The sequence below is a fragment of the Chiloscyllium punctatum genome, chromosome 25, assembly GCF_047496795.1.
Source record: "Chiloscyllium punctatum isolate Juve2018m chromosome 25, sChiPun1.3, whole genome shotgun sequence".
Lineage (NCBI taxonomy): Eukaryota > Metazoa > Chordata > Chondrichthyes > Orectolobiformes > Hemiscylliidae > Chiloscyllium > Chiloscyllium punctatum.
In genome coordinates, this window is record NC_092763.1 from 34,660,272 (window position 1) to 34,678,450 (window position 18,179).

Here is an 18,179-nt window from a genome sequence, read left to right on the forward strand (position 1 = left end):
TGCTATCCCCAAACCCCAATCTGCCTCAAGTGAATGCCCTTTTCCATCCCCTCATGAGGCAGCCTTATCAAGAGATTGAGATGGTTAAATGGTTGAGATCTGTCATAAATGGGACGATTTTGAGGGAAAATAAAAGTTAGACAGTTTGGAGAACGTTAGATCAATCTTTTATAATTTGATTATCAACTCAATGCTTTGCTACTCATAACTGTTGTCTCTGCTATGCCTTTCCCTCATCACCAGATTATCTCAATTTCTATTTGTGTAATAATCCTCAACTTCATGCACGATTATTCATAGCTAGAGTTGTCTCCAGCTTTAAGTATTAGGCCTCTGTCCTACCATTTCAGGATCATTCTGAACTATATACAGCTCATTTTTAGCAAGAGACAATAAATGTGTTTCTGCTACTTCACTTTCTGCTTCTTTGTCCAATACAGAGCAGTCTTTGCTATCTATATTTTGTTCCTCTGCCTAGTCTTCCTTTCCTAACTATAATTCTTCCATCACTTTGCAATTTCCCTTCTATTTTGTTGTCCTTTCTCCAATCTAATTTCTCCACTAAACTTTTTTGTTTTAATTTAATTTCTGAATAATATTCAGTTTTGAAACTAAGATGTACAGAGATTTCACAAACCTCTTCCGTGTCTGTGCAGTCCAATTCGTATGTTGTCTCTAACAATGCTTCTATCACTAAGGCTCTCGTGTTGTCATCAACTAACTATTGTTTCTCCCAAATTCTCGTCCAATCTCTACATGCCAATTTCTGTCTTGTTTTCCAGAGCATCAAAGTTTCCCTTTACGTATTTTCCCTCCTGCATTTCCACAGCCCTTAATAATCTGGACCATCATTACTTCCTCCTCCACCCTTCCTATGTTGTCCAACTCCATAGAGCTAAACAACATTCCATTTTCATATTTGAACTTGCCAGCATCTCTCTCAACACTCTCTCTTCCCTCCTGTATTCAGGGATAGGTACTTTCAGGGCTTGTGATCTTTATATCAGTTCCCACTGGTATTCATTCTTTTTAAACAGGTGGGTGTTTCAAATACAACCCCTCCTCCATCCCCAAGGCCAATGACTTGAATCTCAAAGTTTCATCCACTTCCACTGTCTAACCTAAGTGATGTGGAGGTGCCATTGTTGGAGTGGTGTGGACAAAGTTAAAATTACACAACACCAGGTATAGTCCAGTGGGTTTATCTGATTTTTACCTGTAGTTACCATAAAACCATAAGACCTAGGAGTGGCAGTAAGGCCATTCAGCCCATCAAGTCCACTCCACCATTCAGTCATGGCTGATGGGCATTTCAACTCCACTTACTCGCATTCTCCCTGTAGCCCTTAAATTCTTGATGTCACAATGAATTATCAATCTCTGCCTTGAAGACATTTAGTGTCCCGGCCTCCACTGCACTCTGCGGCAACGAATTCCACAGGCCCACCACTCTCTGGCTGAAGAAATGTCTCCTTTATAGGATCTAACTTTTTCTTTAATACATTTTCCTGATTTCTTTTGTCAGCCATGGCTGTCTAATCTCTCCCCGGATAATCTTTCTTTTCTTGGGTAATTAGACTTTACCCCCTCTAATTCTAAAGGTGTATTCACGGGTCCTAGTCTCCTCGCCTAACGGAAACAATTTCCTAGCGTCCACCCTTTCCAAGCCATATATTATCCTGTAAGTTTCTATTAGATCTCCCCTTAATCTTCTAAACTCCAATGAATACAATCCCAGGATCCTCGGCCGTTCCTCATATGTTAGACCTACCATTCCAGGGATCATCCATGTGAATCTCCGCTGGACATGCTCCAGTGCTAGTATGTCCTTCCTGAGGTGTGGGGACCAAAACTGGACACAGTACTCCAAATGAGGCCGAACTAGAGCTTTATAAAGTCTCAATAGCACCATTTAAAAGTAGTCCGTGCTTGTATTCTTTTTTCCAAAGTGCAAGATCTCGCATTTGCTCACATTGAGTTCCATCAGCCATTTCCTGGAGCACTGTCCCAAACTGTCTAGATCCTTCTGCAGCCTCCCCACTTCCTCAGTACTACCTGCCTGTCCACCTAACTTCATATCATTGGCAAACCTCGCTAGAATGCCCCCAGTCCATTCATCCAGATCATTAATATATAACGTGAACAGCTGCGGCCCCAACACTGAACCCTGCGGGACACCGCTTGTCACCGGCTGCCATTCCAAAAAAGAACCCTTTTATCCCAATTCTCTGCCTTCTGTCAGACAGCCAATCCTCAATCCATACCAGTAGCTCACCTTGAACACCATGGGCCCTCACCTTGCTCAGCAGCCTTCCATGTGGCACCTTATCAAAGGCCTTTTGGAAGTCTAGGTAGACCACATCCACTGGGTTTCCCTGGTCTAACCTACTTGTCACCTCTTCAAAGAATTTCAACAAGTTTGTCAGGCATGACCTCCCCTTACTAAATCCATGTTGACTTGTTCTAATCTGACCCTGCTCTTCCAAGAATTTAGAAACCTCATCCATAATGATGGATTCTAGAATTTTACCAACAACCGAGGTTAGGCCTATGATTTTCTATCTTTTGTCTTGATCCTTTCTTGAACAAGGGGGTTACAACAGCGATCTTCCAATCATCCGGGACTTTCCGTGACTCCAGTGACTTTTGAAAGATTGCAACCAACGCCTCCGCTATTTCCTCAGCCACCTCCCTCAGAACTCTAGGATGTAGCCTATCGGGGCCAGGAGATTTATCAATTTTAAGACCTTTTTAGTTTTTCTAGCACTTTCTGTTTTGTAATGGCAACCATACTCAACTCAGGCCCCTGATTCCCTTTAATTGTTGGGATGTTACTCATGTCTTCCACTGAAGACTGACACAAAGTACTTACTAAGTTCTCCAGCTATTTCCTTATTTCCCATCACTAGGCTTCCAGCATCAGTTTGAAGTGACCTAATGTCTACTTTTGCCTGTCGTTTGTTTCTTATGTATTGAAAGAAACTTTTACTATCACTTCTAATATTACTGGCTAGCCTACCTTCATATTTGATCCTCTCTTTCCTTATTTCTCTTTGTTATCCTCTTTGTTTTTGTAGCCTTCCCAATCTTCTGATTTCCCAGTGCTCTTGGCCACTTTATAGGATCTCTTTTTCTTTAATACATTTCCTAACTTCCTTTGTCAGCCATGGCTGTCTAATCTCTCCCCGGATAATCTTTTCTTGGGGATGAACCTCTGTACAGTGTCCTCAACTATACCCACAAACTCCTGCCATTTTTGCTCTGTCTTCCCCGCTAGGCTCTACTTCCAGTCTATTTTTGTCAGTTCCCCTCATGCCCTCATAATTACTTTTACTTAACTGTAACACCATTCCATCCAATTTTGCCTTCTCTTTCAAACTGCAGACTGAACTCTACCATATTATGATCGCTGCTTCCTAAGTGTCCCCTTACTTTAAAATTTTTTATAAAGTCTGGTTCATTACATAGCACTAGGTCCAGAATAGCCTGCTCCCTTGTGGGCTCCATGACAAGCTGTTCCAAAAATCTGTCCTGTAAGCATTCCATGAATTCCCTTTCTTTGGATCCGCTGGCAACATTATTTACCCAGTCCACCTGCATATTGAAGTCTCCCATGATCACCGTGACCTTGCCTTTCTGACGTGCCTTTATTTCCTGGTACATGTTGTGCCCCTGGTCCTGACCACTGTTAGGAGGTCTGTACATAACTCCCATTATGGTTTTTTGCCTTTTGTGGTTCCTCAATTCCACCCACACAGACTCCACATAATCCACGCTATGTCATTTAGTGCCATAGATTTAATTTTGTTCTTAACTAACAAGGCAACCCTGTCCCCTCTGCCTACCTCCCTGTCTTTTCAATAAGTTGAAAATCCTTGAATGTTTAACTGCCAGTCCTGACCCCCCTGCAACCATGTCTGTGATGCTTACCACATCATAATCATTCACGATCTGTGCCATTAGTTCATCTGCTTTGTTACAAATGCTACGAGCATTCAGGTAAAGTGCCTTAATGCTAACTTCCTTATGACTTCCAACATCTCTAAAATGATAAGATGTCCTAAGTTATCCTTCCTTTTTTTTTTTTTTTGCTGCATTCCCAATCTGCCTCAAGTTTAAATCCGCCTGCACACACGCTATCCTGCTGCTTATCTTTCCATTTAACTCCATATTCCCTGTCGCATTCACTTTCCCTTCCCCGCCCCCACCCCTCCCCCAACTCGAAGTTTAAAGTCCTACTGACCACCCTATTTATCCTGTTTGCTAGAACATTTGGTACCTGATCAGTTCAGGTGGAGACTGTCCCAACGGTACAGATTTCCACCCCCCCCCCCCCCCCCCCTCCCAGTTCCAAAACTGATGCCAATGCCCCATGAAGTGGAATCCCTCTTTCCCACAACAAACTTTTAGCCACGTGTTTACTTCCCTAATTTTCTTATCCCTATGCCAATTGGCACGTGGCTCAGGCAGTAATCCAGAGATTATCACCCTTGAGGACCTGTACTTCAATTTCCTTACTAGTGCTTGATAACCCCCAAACAGGTCCTCCACCCTAGCTTTGCCTACGTTAGTCCCAACGTGGACCACAACAACTGGATCCTCCCCCTTCCGCTCCAATATCCTTTCAAGTCGGCCGGAGATGTCCCGCACCCTGGCACCGGGCAGGTAATACAACATGCGAGACTCCCGATCCGGCTTGCAAAGGATACTATCTGTCCCCCTAATTATAGAATCCCCTATAACAACTACTGACAAAGGAGCAGCGCTCTGCAAACTTGTACTTCCAAATAAACCTGTTGGACTAAACCTGATGTTTGATTTTTAACTTTAACCTACCAGTGAAACCCTTGTGCATGTTTTATCATCTGTACGTTCCTTAAGTGCTCGTTGCTGGCTCCCATTTCTATTCCTCCCTGCCCAAACTGTGAACCACAATTTTTCAAAACTAATCGTTGCTACATGTGAAGTTCTCTCATTTGATTTTGCTATTAAGGAGCACGTTGAATTTTGAAGCACTTCTCTTCAAATTTCTCTACAACTTCACACAACCTTCCTGTCCTGCCTCCTTCAGTAGACTTATTTTAAGTAATCTGCTATGGAATGTTTGTGTTAAAGACCAATAGTAAAAATTAATTTTTACAGTAAGTTGATGCAATATACCAGGAATAAAAATTTGAATTGAGATTTCAACTAAAATATGAACTGATGTCATAATTTTACTTTGTAATGTGACTTGACCTGTTGGTTTTTTCAATTTACAGATTTGGTAGCACAAAGAGGAGAAAAATTAGAGTTGTTAATTGACAAAACTGAAAATTTAGTGGATTCTGTGAGTATCGAGTGTCTGTCTTATCCCTTGCACTGAAATTCAAAATAAACATTCTAATATTTTCTCAGGTGATGTGACTTTTCTCTGTGAGCAGTGATTGAGGTTGAGGTCGAGGAGAGATTATATAATCTGTATTGCCTTTTGAAGCCCCTGAAAGTTTTCATTATACACAGGAACCTCGATTATCCGAAGGAGGTCTTGAGGTCCCGATGGAAACATTACATCAAGGACATGTTTCCAAAGAGATCGGGTCTTTTGTTTACGTGATTTAAACAGGCACTGTCTCCAAATGACTCCTCTTCCCTCCCTCCCTCTCTTTCTCTCCTCTGCTCTCTTTTATTCTCTTCCTCTCCCCCCCCCCCCCCCCCCCCCCGTTCCCTGGAATTCTAAACAGAGGTGTTACCTAACCTCTTTCTGCAACCCCCCCCCCCCCACCACCACCAACCCTTCTCTGGATAATCTCTCCAACATTGTCCTGTACAGGGCAAAGGTGGAACCTGTCCAAAAATTTGAGATAAAAAGGTGTGTGTGTATACACACACGTCTTGGAGACTTACCCCACAAAGGCAACTGCAGCAACAGTCTTGGTGTACAGTACAGCTGCCCCGGAGAGGGGTTGGGTGTGTACAGGGTTAGGGAGTGGGTGGGGGCAGTGTTGGATAAGTTCAGGGCGTGGGCTCTGCAGTGTCCTGAACGGGGAGCAGACTTTTAAAAACTGAGCCCCAGAGGAAAGGCATTTAATCAATTAACCAAATAACTGATTATCCGAATGAAATAGTGCCCACCCATCGAGGGACCCATTTATATGTTCAGTTTCTTTGTTATTTTTATTACTTTTGTGTAGAACAGTGAAAGTTACAATTTTATAGTCTCTCCCTGTTGCTTGCTTACCTGCTAGCTGCCAATGTAATGATATGGAACCCATGCTCATGAGGTTCCAGGAACTGTTTCAGTGGCTTCACCCCTTCCCATTGAAGTAGCCAATAGCTGCAAGTACATTGTTAGATTTCCACTCTGACTACAGATCTTTTCTCAGACTCTGGGAAATTTTAGTTATCAGAAGTTAAAACCTGCAAGTGTGTTTTTGGGGCAACTGCATATAATATTTGAACAAGGAACAAGAGTAGGCCATTTGGCCTTCAAGCCTACTCCTCCATTCAGTAAAATCATGACTAATCGGATTCTAACCTAAATTCTATATTTCTGCATGTCTCCAATAATCCTTCATCCCCTTGGTAATCTAGAGTCTATCTACCTCTGTCTTTTAAAGTATTTAATGATTCTGCAAACATTCCCTGTTTTTAAGGAAGGAAATTCTGAGCAACTTAAACCTGAGGATGGAAGAAGTTGTTTCCTCATTTGTTTTAAATGTCTGCCCCCTGATTTTTAAACTCTGACACCTAGTTCTGGAATTTCCCACAAGAGGATATATGCTTTTACCATCTACCCTGTCAAGTCCCATCAGGATCTTGTATGTTGCAATTAAGTTGTTTCCTCTGTGTCCTTAATTCAGAGCCTACAGGTCTAGCCTTTCCTCAAAGCAATCAGCTTAATACACATTAGTAATCCTTCTCTGAACTGCTTCTCTCACACACACACACACACACACACTCTCTTTTTATTATCTTATTTTGAAATGATGGAGTTTATTTTATCGGTTGTGAAGTCAAAAATGAGACAGCAAAAATGATGCTGTCAGTGCATTATTTCCTTTGTGCCTTGGCTTTTTAAAAATTTCTCCTTGAGTATCTGTTGCTCAGTCATTTGAATTGTCACATCAAGTCACAAGATTCTAGATAAAGTTGCGCTCCAGGGCTTGAGTATAGAGATCAGACCTGAAGCTTCAGTGAAGTGCTAAACTTCTTTAGTAACATCCGAGGTGCTGTCTTCAGATGAGATGTTAAACCAAGGCTGCATCTCTGCTTGAGGGGATGTAAACGATCCCATGGCACTTTCTGCAGAAGAGCAAAACATTTAATCCTGGTGTCGTGGCCAATTTTAAAATCCAGCTTAATATCAAAACATTAGCAACGCTTGGCGATTTTATATTGCTAATTTTTCTTCACTGACAGTACATGTCAAAGAGTATTTCATTGCCTTTAAAGTGCATTAAACATCTGGTCATCATAAAAGGTGTTTTTTGAATGCAAGTATTTTGTTTTTTAACATGCCCATTTATTATGGTGCTTCTGGTTTTGCAAGTAGCCAAAGTAAAAAGACAGACTGAATAACCTCTCCAACCAATTTCTGCCCCATGCTTGCCTCCAGTTCTTCCACCACAGCATTCATGTTACATTGTTTTTCAATTCTGTTTGGAATCAAAAATCAAATGTATTGTGTATTTATTTTTGTAGTCGGTCACATTTAAAACCACCAGTAGGAACCTGGCCAGAGCGATGTGTATGAAAAACCTCAAGTTGACAATAATTATCGCCATCGTAGCAATTGTAAGTATATTCTCTATTTGTAATGTGACTGTTTAGAAGATACAAAAGCATACTAATGAACACTTAATGATTGAACAGTGCTTCCCTGCTGTGAAATTCCTTAGTACAAAATGTCCTATTTTGGACAGTTGGATCTTAAAATAGTAGCTCAGCTGCCTTGCAAAACTGGTAGTGTTGCCTTCCTGTTTTTAACTTGCAAAGGGTTTTGACCCTGTTACAGCAAATAATCTGTGGTTCCAAGTGACGACAACATCTAGCTCCAGAGGCAGCTTGTGGGTGGTGCTGTTCCCATGTATCTGTCCTTGTCCCAGTGGAGTTGCAGGTTTGGATGGTGTTGTTTTGTAAAGCTTAGTGTATTGTTGCACTGTACCTTTTTCAGGTGACATGGAAGCTATGGTATTTATTTGACTAGTCCAGTTCAGTTTCTGATCAATGTTAAACCCAAGATTTTGTTTGTGGTAATTCAGCAATGGAAATGTCCTTTGAATGTGATGGGGTGATGACTGGATTCTCTCTTACTCAGTGGTTATTGCCCAGTATTAATGTGGTGTTGATGTTACTTGCCCCCTAAGGAACATCAAACCTCCAGATCTTGCTATATTTGGGCACAGGCTGCTTCATTGTCTGAGCTGTTGCAAATTCCATTGTACATTCATCAAACTTGCATCCCAGACCTAATGGAGGGAAGGTCTTTGATAAAGATATTGATGGTGGTTCACTGCATGGAGAGAATGCCTACCGTGGTGTCCTATGGCTAAGATAATTAATTCTAATAACCATGGTCATCTTCGTTTAGATAAGACTCTCCACAAGTGGAGACACTTCTCCAATTCAAGCTTTACTCCCAGTGTCACACTTGGTCAAATGCTGCTTTGATATCAAGGGCAGTAACAAACTTCCTGTCTTGAGTACACACTTTTAATGTTTGGACCAAGGCTGTAATGAGGTCAAGAATTGTGGGTCTAATTAGAACCTAGAATGTGAGCAGGTTCTTATTGACTAAGTGCCATTAAGAGCATTATTGACAGCACTTTCCATTGCCTTGCTGATGTTTGAATAAACTTGGACAGCAGTTGGATTTGAGTATGAACAATGAATTGGGAGCTGAAATAGGCCACTGGAGCCTACTCTGCCAATCAATAAAGGCATGACTGATCTAATTACTCCACAGTTCTGCCTACCATGTTTAACTTGAGTCCCCTTATCAATAATCTATCTTCTACTTTGAAAAGTATTTGAAAACTCTGATTCCATTGCCTATGAGGAAGAGACTTAGAAAAATGTTTTCCTTTTGAGGGAAGGAAATTTTCCTTATGTCTGAAATGTGTGACTGCTTACTTTTAAACAGTAAACCCTAGTTCTGTGTGCTCCCACAAGTTGAAATGCCTTTCCACATCCACACTTAAGACCTGACAGATCTTGTTTCAGTCAAGTCACCTCTTAGGCTAGGCTCATTCATTGGAGTTCTGAAGTCTGTGACCTAGCCTCCCCTTCCTTTCCAGATATTGGTCTATATTTCCATTGCATTTAAATAAGGTGACCAATACTATACACAGTTCTCCAGATGTGCTCTCACCAATGTCCTATGTAACTGAAGTAAAACCTCTGACCTTTTATATATTCAATCCCCCTCTCAAACAATAATATTTTGTTGGCTTTTCTAACTACTTGCTGTACATATTAACTTTTTACAGTACATGCTTTAGGATACCCAGATCCCTCTACAACTTAGCTCTGCAATCTGTCATTACCGAAATATGCTGCTCCTTTATTCATCCTGCTAAGTTGTACAATTTCATATCTTCCCACATAATATTCTGTTTGAGCGCTCACTTAAGGGCACTGCAAAGTGATTATATTTGTGCGCACTCAACTAACTTACCTTTTATCTTTGTCGTCACCAAATTTGAAACGTACTTCATTTTTGTCTTCAAAGTCATTTGTAGAAATGAAACAATTGAAGGACCAACATTGATCTCTGTAGCACATTATAATTGTGCCAACCAGAAAGAGACATTTTGCCTATTGTTTCCTGTTAGCCAATCTTTTATCTGTACCAATAGTATACCTCCTACACACTTTTCCAACTTAAAAAGATATTGTTACTTTATCAAATACCTTGTAGAAATCTAAGTGCATCTGCCTGTCCCCCAACCCACAGCAAGTTACTACTTGAAAAAACTCCAAATTGGGACATAGAATCAGTTGACAAGAGGCCTTTTGTCCCATTAAGTCTGCTCTGACATGAGAAACTCCTGACCGTCAACCTAATTCCATTTACCAGAATTTGACCCATAGTCTTGAATGTTATGATATTCCAAGTGGTCTCCAGGTACTTTTTTAAAAGGATGAGGCAATTTGCCTCTATCATCATCCTAGCTGAAAATATGTTGCTGGAAAAGCGCAGCAGGTCAGGCAGCATCCAAGGAACAGGAGAATCGACGTTTCGGGCATTAGCCCTTCTTCAGGAATCCCAAAATGTCGATTCTCCTGTTCCTTGGATGCTGCCTGACCTGCGCTTTTCCAGCAACACATTTTCAGCTCTGATCTCCAGCATCTGCAGTCCTCACTTTCTCCTCTATCATCCTAGGCAGGACATTCCATAATGTTAGCACCCTCTGAGTAAAAGATTCTTGCACATGATGCTGCCCCTCACCTTGAACCTGTGTCCCCTGTTGAATGACACTTCCACTAAGTGGAACAGCTACTCCTTATTCACTCTGTGCCCCTGGTAATGTACATCTCAGTCAGATTGAGATGTACATTACTAGAAGGGGCACATCCTTTTAAATCTTTTCTGCGCTTGGTCCAATGTAATATCCTTCCTATTAATGGGGTGACCAGAACTGTACACTGTACTCCCCAGGCAGCATCCTGGTGAATCTCCTCTGCACCCCCTTCAGTGCAATCACATCTTTCCTGTAATGTGACGACCAAAACTGAAAACAGTGTTCTAGCTGCGCTTTCTAAAGATCTCCAACACGATCAACCACTTTTTGTAATCCATGTCTTGATTGATAAAGGCAAGTGTACACTCTGCCTTTTTCACCATCCAACACTTGTCATTTCTACCCTGAGATCACATGATCTAACACTCCCAAGATCCCTTTGTTCCACAGAACTTCCTAGTGTCATGCCATTTGAATACTTGTTAAAATACTCCTTTGACAGTGTATCTCACCTCTGTCTTTTCAGGGCTAAATTCAATCTGCCAATTTGTCTTCGATATTGGATGGTCAATCATCCACCCAACCTTTGTCATCCATAAACTTATGAATCCAACCCTCCATGTAGACATCTGTCATTTATACACAATAACAATAGGTGATGCAACATAGATTCCTGTGGTACACTAATGGACATTGGCTTCCAGTTGCTAGCTCAGCTTTTTGTCATCACCCTTATCTCCTACAGCCGAGCCAACTTTGAATCCATTTTATCAAATTACCCTGTATTCCATGTACATTTGCTGCCTTGATAAGTCTCCTAATGGGATCTGTCAAAGGTTTTGCTGAAATCCATGTAAACTGTATCAACTACAGTAATCTAATCTACATACCTAATTGTCATCTCAAAAGTTCAGTCAAACCTGTTAGATGTGGTTTCCCTCAGAGGCAGTCATGCTATCCCTGACCAAGCCATACTTAAAATTTTTCCTCAAGTAGCTTCCCCACCACTGACCTGAGACTAAATGGTCTATAGTTCTCTGGTTTATCTTTGTCACCCTTAAATATTGAACCACATTAGCTGTTCTCCAATTCTGATTCCTCCCCTGTGGTCAGAGAGGAATTAAAATGTGGGTCAGAGCCCCTGCAATCTCCTTGCCTCGCACAGCAACCTTGGGCACAGTTCATTCAGACCTGAAGATTTGTCCAGTTTTTTGAAGCCTGCCAACACCTCCAATACCTTGACCTTCCCTATATGAATTTGATCAATAGCTGCACAGTCTCTATTGCTGGTCTCCATACCTTTATCCTCATACTGTTGGATAAAGACTGATGTGAAGTATTGATTAAACAATTTACCAATGTCCTCTGGATCCACTTTGATTGTCCACCTTGGTCCTTACTCCTTCCCTGGTTATCCTCTTCCCATTGATATATCTTAGGATTTTCCCTACTGTTCCTAGCTAGAGCTTGCTTACATCTCCTGTTTGCTTTTATAATTGCTTTAACTCCATCCTGCAATTTCTGTTCTCTCATAATGCCTCTGCTGATTTGTTCCCAGTTGCTAAAAGCCCCTCTTGTTTTTTTCTCTCATTGTATCCTGAATATCTCTGGTTATCCATGGTTCTGTGGGCATGTTAATCCTTCCCATCTGTCTTGACAGAACATGTTGAGCTTGTACCCTCCACATTTCCTTTTTTTAAAATATCCCTCTGTGGCTTTTCTGTAGATTTTTCCCAGCAGTAGCTGTTCCCCATATACCTTGGCCAAATCCTGTCGTCTTTTACTAAAATCTGCTCTCTATACCACTGTTTTTGGTTAATACCATGCCTCGTATGTTAACGATATCACATACAATAATTAGTTTTTTGGTATTGTTTTTACACCCCTCTGAATTGTGCATATTCTGCCAACTATTTGGGGTGGTCTATAATAAACACGTGTGGCTGCCCCTTTTGTTTTATTCGTAGATTCTACCCATAATGCTTCATTTCATGACACCTCCAAGGTATCATTCCTTACTCAACAAAAAATGCAATGCTGCCTTGTTTTAACCCCCCCCCCCACTCCTTTGTCTCATCTGAAGATTCCATAACCTGGAATGTTCAGATGCCAATCCTGCCCTTCTCTCAACCTTGTCCTTGGCCACTATATCACATTTCAATGTGTCAACCATCACCTTTAACTCCGCTTTACCTGGGATACTCCTGGCAATGAAGACCACCCAGCCTTACTTTACTCCCTTAAACTAATACAGCTGCACTCCCTGACTTGATTTGTTATACTCTGATTGTGTCCTTATTCAGTAGCACACTGTTCCTTCCCCTTGTTGAATTAAACTCCTCCCAACAGCATGCACAAAATGTCCTGCAAGAATGTTAGTCCCACTCTGATTCAGCTGGAGACAGATTTATTTGTTCAGGTCCAGCTTTCCCCAGAAACAGTCTGATCCAGGAATCTAAAACACACCCTTCCCTCCTGCCTCAACTGTTAAATCGCACATTCATTCTTGCTATTCTGTTCACGAGCATGTGGCACTGGGAGTAATCCAGAGATTGCAACCGAAGTGGCTCTGCTTTTTAGTCTACTGCTGAGCTTGTTGAATCTTTTTGGTGCAGGACCTCCTCTCTCCTTCTGTCTGTCAATCATGTCAAACCCTGGGTGTGCTGAACTACCTACCTGTCTCTCTTGGGCTGTCTGGTCACCTGTTCCCTTTCTTCAGGTCCCTTCATCTGTGGTGTGATCATATCTGTAAACAAATGCTATCCACAATGCTGTCTGACACCTGCATGCTCCATAATGTCTCAAGTTACCGTTCTAGTTCTAAGCCCATGTTTCTAGGAGCTGCAGTCTACTGCACACCTGGAAATGTGCCCAGCTTCCCATGTGGAGCAAGAGGGGCAAACCATGGCTTTGAGCTCCCCTGACAGGACTAAACCACTTTCTTTAAAAACTTTATAGACTTCTCTGAAAACCAAATAAGTATCTATCCTTGCTTAAGTAATGACTTAAAATTTGTTTGAAAATATTCACTTACTTATCGATCAGTTGCTGCTGTTGATCTGTCATTTTCTGAAGTGTTGTCTGGTCTACTCTGCTCCCATTAACATCCAGGTTCGCTTTACTGTGCTGCCACCACTCCTCCAAATGCACTTGATCCAGGCACTACTCCTTAGCTATTTATCTGGAAGGTACATTTGTTTGCTCCTAGGTTTGCTTTCCTCTGCTACCACTCCATGTGCTTGGACTCATATAACCATTCAAAAACTGTGACTCTTCCTGATTAACCTACAACATTAAGTGCTTTGCCTTTCCTGCTTTGTTTCCCTCCACTTTTCAATGTAGGAGTTACATTTGCTAACTTTCAGTCTTACTGAACTTTCCCTGGATCTAGGAAATTTTGTAAAATTAAAATCAGTCCATCAGCTGTGTAACTGGCAGTTCTTTAGGATGAAATCCACCAGGACCTTGTCAGCCTGCTGTTCTAACAAAGTACCCTGTGCAATTTCTCTAGCCTCCCTTTCTTCCATTTCCTGACTTAGATATTTCCCCTATATTGCCTTACCTTCTCTATTGAAGACTTTAATATTTCATCTGCCATCCCCTAATTCTCCCTTTTCAAATTCCCTAAACACACACTTGCTGGAACTCTTGCCCATTTAGTTTTTACAATATTTGTAGCAAAAAAACTATTAGCTTTTTCTCATTCTAAATCTCCCTCCTTAATCTGCCATTCTTACTGTCTTTTATATTCTATACAATCTTCTGCCATTTTTTTTGCAGAATTACATGGTTTTTCTACAAATTTGATGGTTTCTTTAACTTTTCAAGTTGACCAAAGATGGTAGGTTGCCCCTTTTGAAAGCTTTCTTTCCCATTGGAATGTATTTCTTTTGGATTCAGAAATATTCTATTTAAATGTAAAATTTTTAATCATTATTAGTCAGTCAATTTCAGTCCACTATCCAGATCTGATACAGCTTGCTGCATAGTTGAATCCAGATTGTGCTGTTCCAAGAAACCAACTCAAAAACATTCTAGGAATTCTTTGTTTAGGCTATCTTTTGCTCATCTGATTTTCTATGTAGATTAAAATCCCACATGATGATCACACGTTTCTGGCAAGGTCCAATTACTACTTTTATCTGCCGTACTATTTGGGAGCCTGCACATCATAGCCAGAAGTGACTTGTCTTTATCATTGCTTATTTCTCCCCAAATTGCTTCTACATCCTAATTTCTTGAACTTAACCCACTCTGGGTCGATGCTTTTTTAAAACTGACAATGCCACCTTTTCCCAGCTTGTCCTTCCTAAAATGTCATGCACCCATATCATATTCAAGTCCTAAAATGACATTCTACAGCCATTTCTCTAAACTGACTAATAAATCATATTATTTTTGCTTGCACTATCAATTCGTCTGCTTTTGTTTCAAAAATATGCATTCAGATTTCACCTTTGTTGTGAACCATTTTTTCACTCCATTGTACTATCCATCTTTTGGAAGTGTTAAGTGTATTATTTTGAGGATGATTAGTTGGGAGGAGGAGAATGAAACCTGCAGTACAGATCTGCTTTGAAAAACAAAATCTTTTGCAGGTAGTCGTTTACATCATTGTATCAGCAGCATGTGGTGGTCTCTCATGGCCAACTTGCATCAAGAAATGAGTTGAGTGGTTGGTCTATTCGCTGGAAGGAAAAATGGAGCAATCTAGTTTTAACCACTGGTATGCAGATTTCATTGGAGATCTACATGAAATTCATCTTCTTTCTCCAAATACCATGCATTGAAAGGCTGTAGTTTCTGCTTGCCTTATATTTGACATTTTTATACTTTTCATATTAACTGAAGGAGTTACTGCATTACAATTGAAATAATTCATTTTATTGTGTTCAGTTGAGAAATAAATGTTCTAATTTTTAAAAATTAATATAATGCATTACTTTGACATGAATCAACCTGTTGAGCGCTTTCTAAAATTGTGTGCAGGAGATGTTTAGAGAAGTATGAGGTCAATTGTGATTGCCTTTCTTTTCTCTTTTGGTGCCCCCCTCCTTTTCCCCAGTGAAATGAGAATAACTTGTCTGAGCAGAAACAAAATACCAGTGCTTCCTCTGAATAATCCAGGGGAGCTGACCATCTGTGTTCTCAATACAAATTGGGGAACCCTAATGCTAATTAGTTCCATTCCACAACATTTTGGAAAGTGTTTGAGGTGTTGCATAACTCCAGAATTGAGGCATGGTATTAACCAAAAAGACATTTGAATGGATGCTGTAGTAATGGGAATCCTTACTGGACCAATGTAAAAATGTAAATAGTTTCTTATGCCAGTCATGTGGCCAGTATTATGTACAGTACATCCCAACAAATCTACTATAGCAATGTGGTACACACCTGTCATGGGTTACTCAAATGATCACTATAACGCTGCTGTATGTAGAGCTTTTGTTAGCCAAATCTGTAAAGTTGTTTTTTAATGGTTCACATTTGTATTTGTGCAGCTTTGATCCCTTTGCAGGCAGAATAAGAGCTTCAGTTTGAAGTTTTGTTGTTTTATAAAACTGAACAGGCTTTTTCAAAAACAGCCTCCACTGTGGTTTTGGACCCAAGGCAGCAACCTTTCTAAAATCTTTAAAACATATGTTCCTATAATTTTGGAATTGTATTCTTTGGATATGCTGGAGATTATGCAGGGACTTGTGGCTTTTTTAAAAAAGTGGTGGCTCTGTCTTTTCATGTCATCTGATTTGGATTTGCATTATTTCAAGAGAAGCAAAACTAATCTCTCTCATCACCTCCATGGTTCTGATATGAACTACTGGATGATTGTGGATAGAATGATGATCAGATATGTGGGATATGGATTTTTGTGAAGTTCAGTCCATGAGATGGAACTTGTATAGTTCCTAGCTAGAATAACTCAACCCAATTCAGTTCCCTGTGCTTACATTAACACTGCATTCTTAATCCTTATGAGAATCCAAAAAATCACTTTTTACATTTGTTTTGGTTTGCCTTGCCAAATACTTGGGTAAAATGTTGTGCAGAATGGTTCCTATTGATAAGTTGGTCCATGTCATGCAAGAGAAATGCAGCATTTGTACTGTTTCTATCACTATTAAGTAACAAGACGGGAGGGTTGCATCAAAGTATCAATAAATATTAACTGCTAAAAGCGGTGGTTAAATATAAATCGTAGCCTGCTTGCAACTGGATTCTCACATGTGGAGCCAAAGCAACACTTTCCTCACATGTTATGTATGTATTTTAGTTTTTGTTTTAATGGCATATCTATTAATGAACCCCACCTCAAGAATCTGCTCAATGGGCTGTCATTTAATACTACAACTTATTTGTGCAATTACATCTTTGCCTTTTTAACAAGCACAAATTTACAGGAGGGCTTTGTTTGAGTTAACATGTAATCTCTGGTGCAAATCTTTAAGATGAAGTATTATCTATTTTAATCAAGATTTATGCTTGGGTTCCTTGGTACTCCTTATGCATATCTGGTATCTTCAGTAGTGTAGATTGAAGCAAATCTAGATGTCACTAATTTAAGTCATAGTTACATCTCAACTCATCTACTGAAATTCATTCACTGTTCATTAAAAAAAACATCTTGCTATAGAAGATTCATGTGAAATAATGGCCTCTGAATAAATTACACCTGTCCCCCACACTAACCTCAGGATAAGCATTCTGATCACGGTTCAAGTTTTAAAACTGTGTGAATGGAAATATCAATCTTGCTCTTGTTAAAATATTAATCATTTGTAATATAGATTTTGGCTGTATAAGAAGCTTTTGCTCTTGTACTTTGCATTATTGAATGGTAGAAATAAATTGTTTAAACATACAACTTGTGTAGTTGCTTTTTAAAATTTTGTGCTCTACAGCAACTAAATGTAATACTTGTGGAGTTAGAGAATAAGCTCCATCCAGACTCTGCAAAAATTGGATTGCATTATCACACTTAAACCAGCTTTTGAAATGTTTTCATTTCAGTTGCATAATTGGTGTTTAAATGAAACACACTTTATGGTGAGGTTTTATTACATCTAACATTCCACTTAATATAGTAAACAAATTGCAAGATACAAGCAGTTCAACACCAACTCAATTTGAAATTAATTGCAGTTTAATTAAAGTTGGACTTTGATACAACTCTGGCATGTAATTGTCCTTAAAGTTCAACCTTAAGATTTCTGTTTGAAGTGGCATCCAGTTTCAAATTTCAAAATCATTCTCATTCATCAGTGTCATAACTCCTGGGTGAAAATTGACTTGCTGAAAATATATCCTTATACCTTGACATTAACTAGGATGAAAAATGATGAAATTGTCACCATCTTATAAAAGCAATGTATAGAGATGGTTTTTATAAATTACTTTTCATCTATCAATTGGAAGTTTGATTTTGTCAATTGCTTCTAGTATAAAGCACAGCACAACTAGTTTAGTATAACAAGGCACACTTGCTGTTTGTTACAGCAGCCTTTGGAGATTACCCTTCAGTTCTCTGAATTAGTTCAAAATAATTCTTGGCTCCTGACTGGTTTCACTGCTTTTCCTTTTTAGTAACTTCCAATCCTAGAACAGACTGCGTGAAAGTAATACTAGGAATTTCCAGTCTCCAGCTTTGTTTTAAAATTTTTGCTAACTGATCCCTTCCACTTAAGTGTCTCTGAAGCTGGAGGGACTTGGGTTCATATCCCAGGCCCCAGAAAT

General features: G+C 40.0%; 1 protein-coding gene across 5 annotated transcripts in view; it reads left to right on the plus strand.

The window, feature by feature from the left end:
* Positions 1-18,179, plus strand: part of sybl1 (synaptobrevin-like 1) — a 29,863-nt gene that overhangs the window by 7,937 nt on the left and 3,747 nt on the right. For 3 of the 5 annotated variants that reach the window (XM_072594995.1, XM_072594996.1, XM_072594999.1), the window contains 2 exons: positions 5,262-5,329; positions 7,684-7,776. In XM_072594995.1, the coding sequence (XP_072451096.1) occupies positions 5,262-5,329; positions 7,684-7,776 (161 nt within the window). Of the gene's footprint in view, positions 1-5,261; positions 5,330-7,683; positions 7,777-13,556; positions 15,023-15,043; positions 17,311-18,179 lie in introns of those variants that run through there. The other 2 variants (XM_072594998.1, XM_072594997.1) reach the window with 2 other exon arrangements.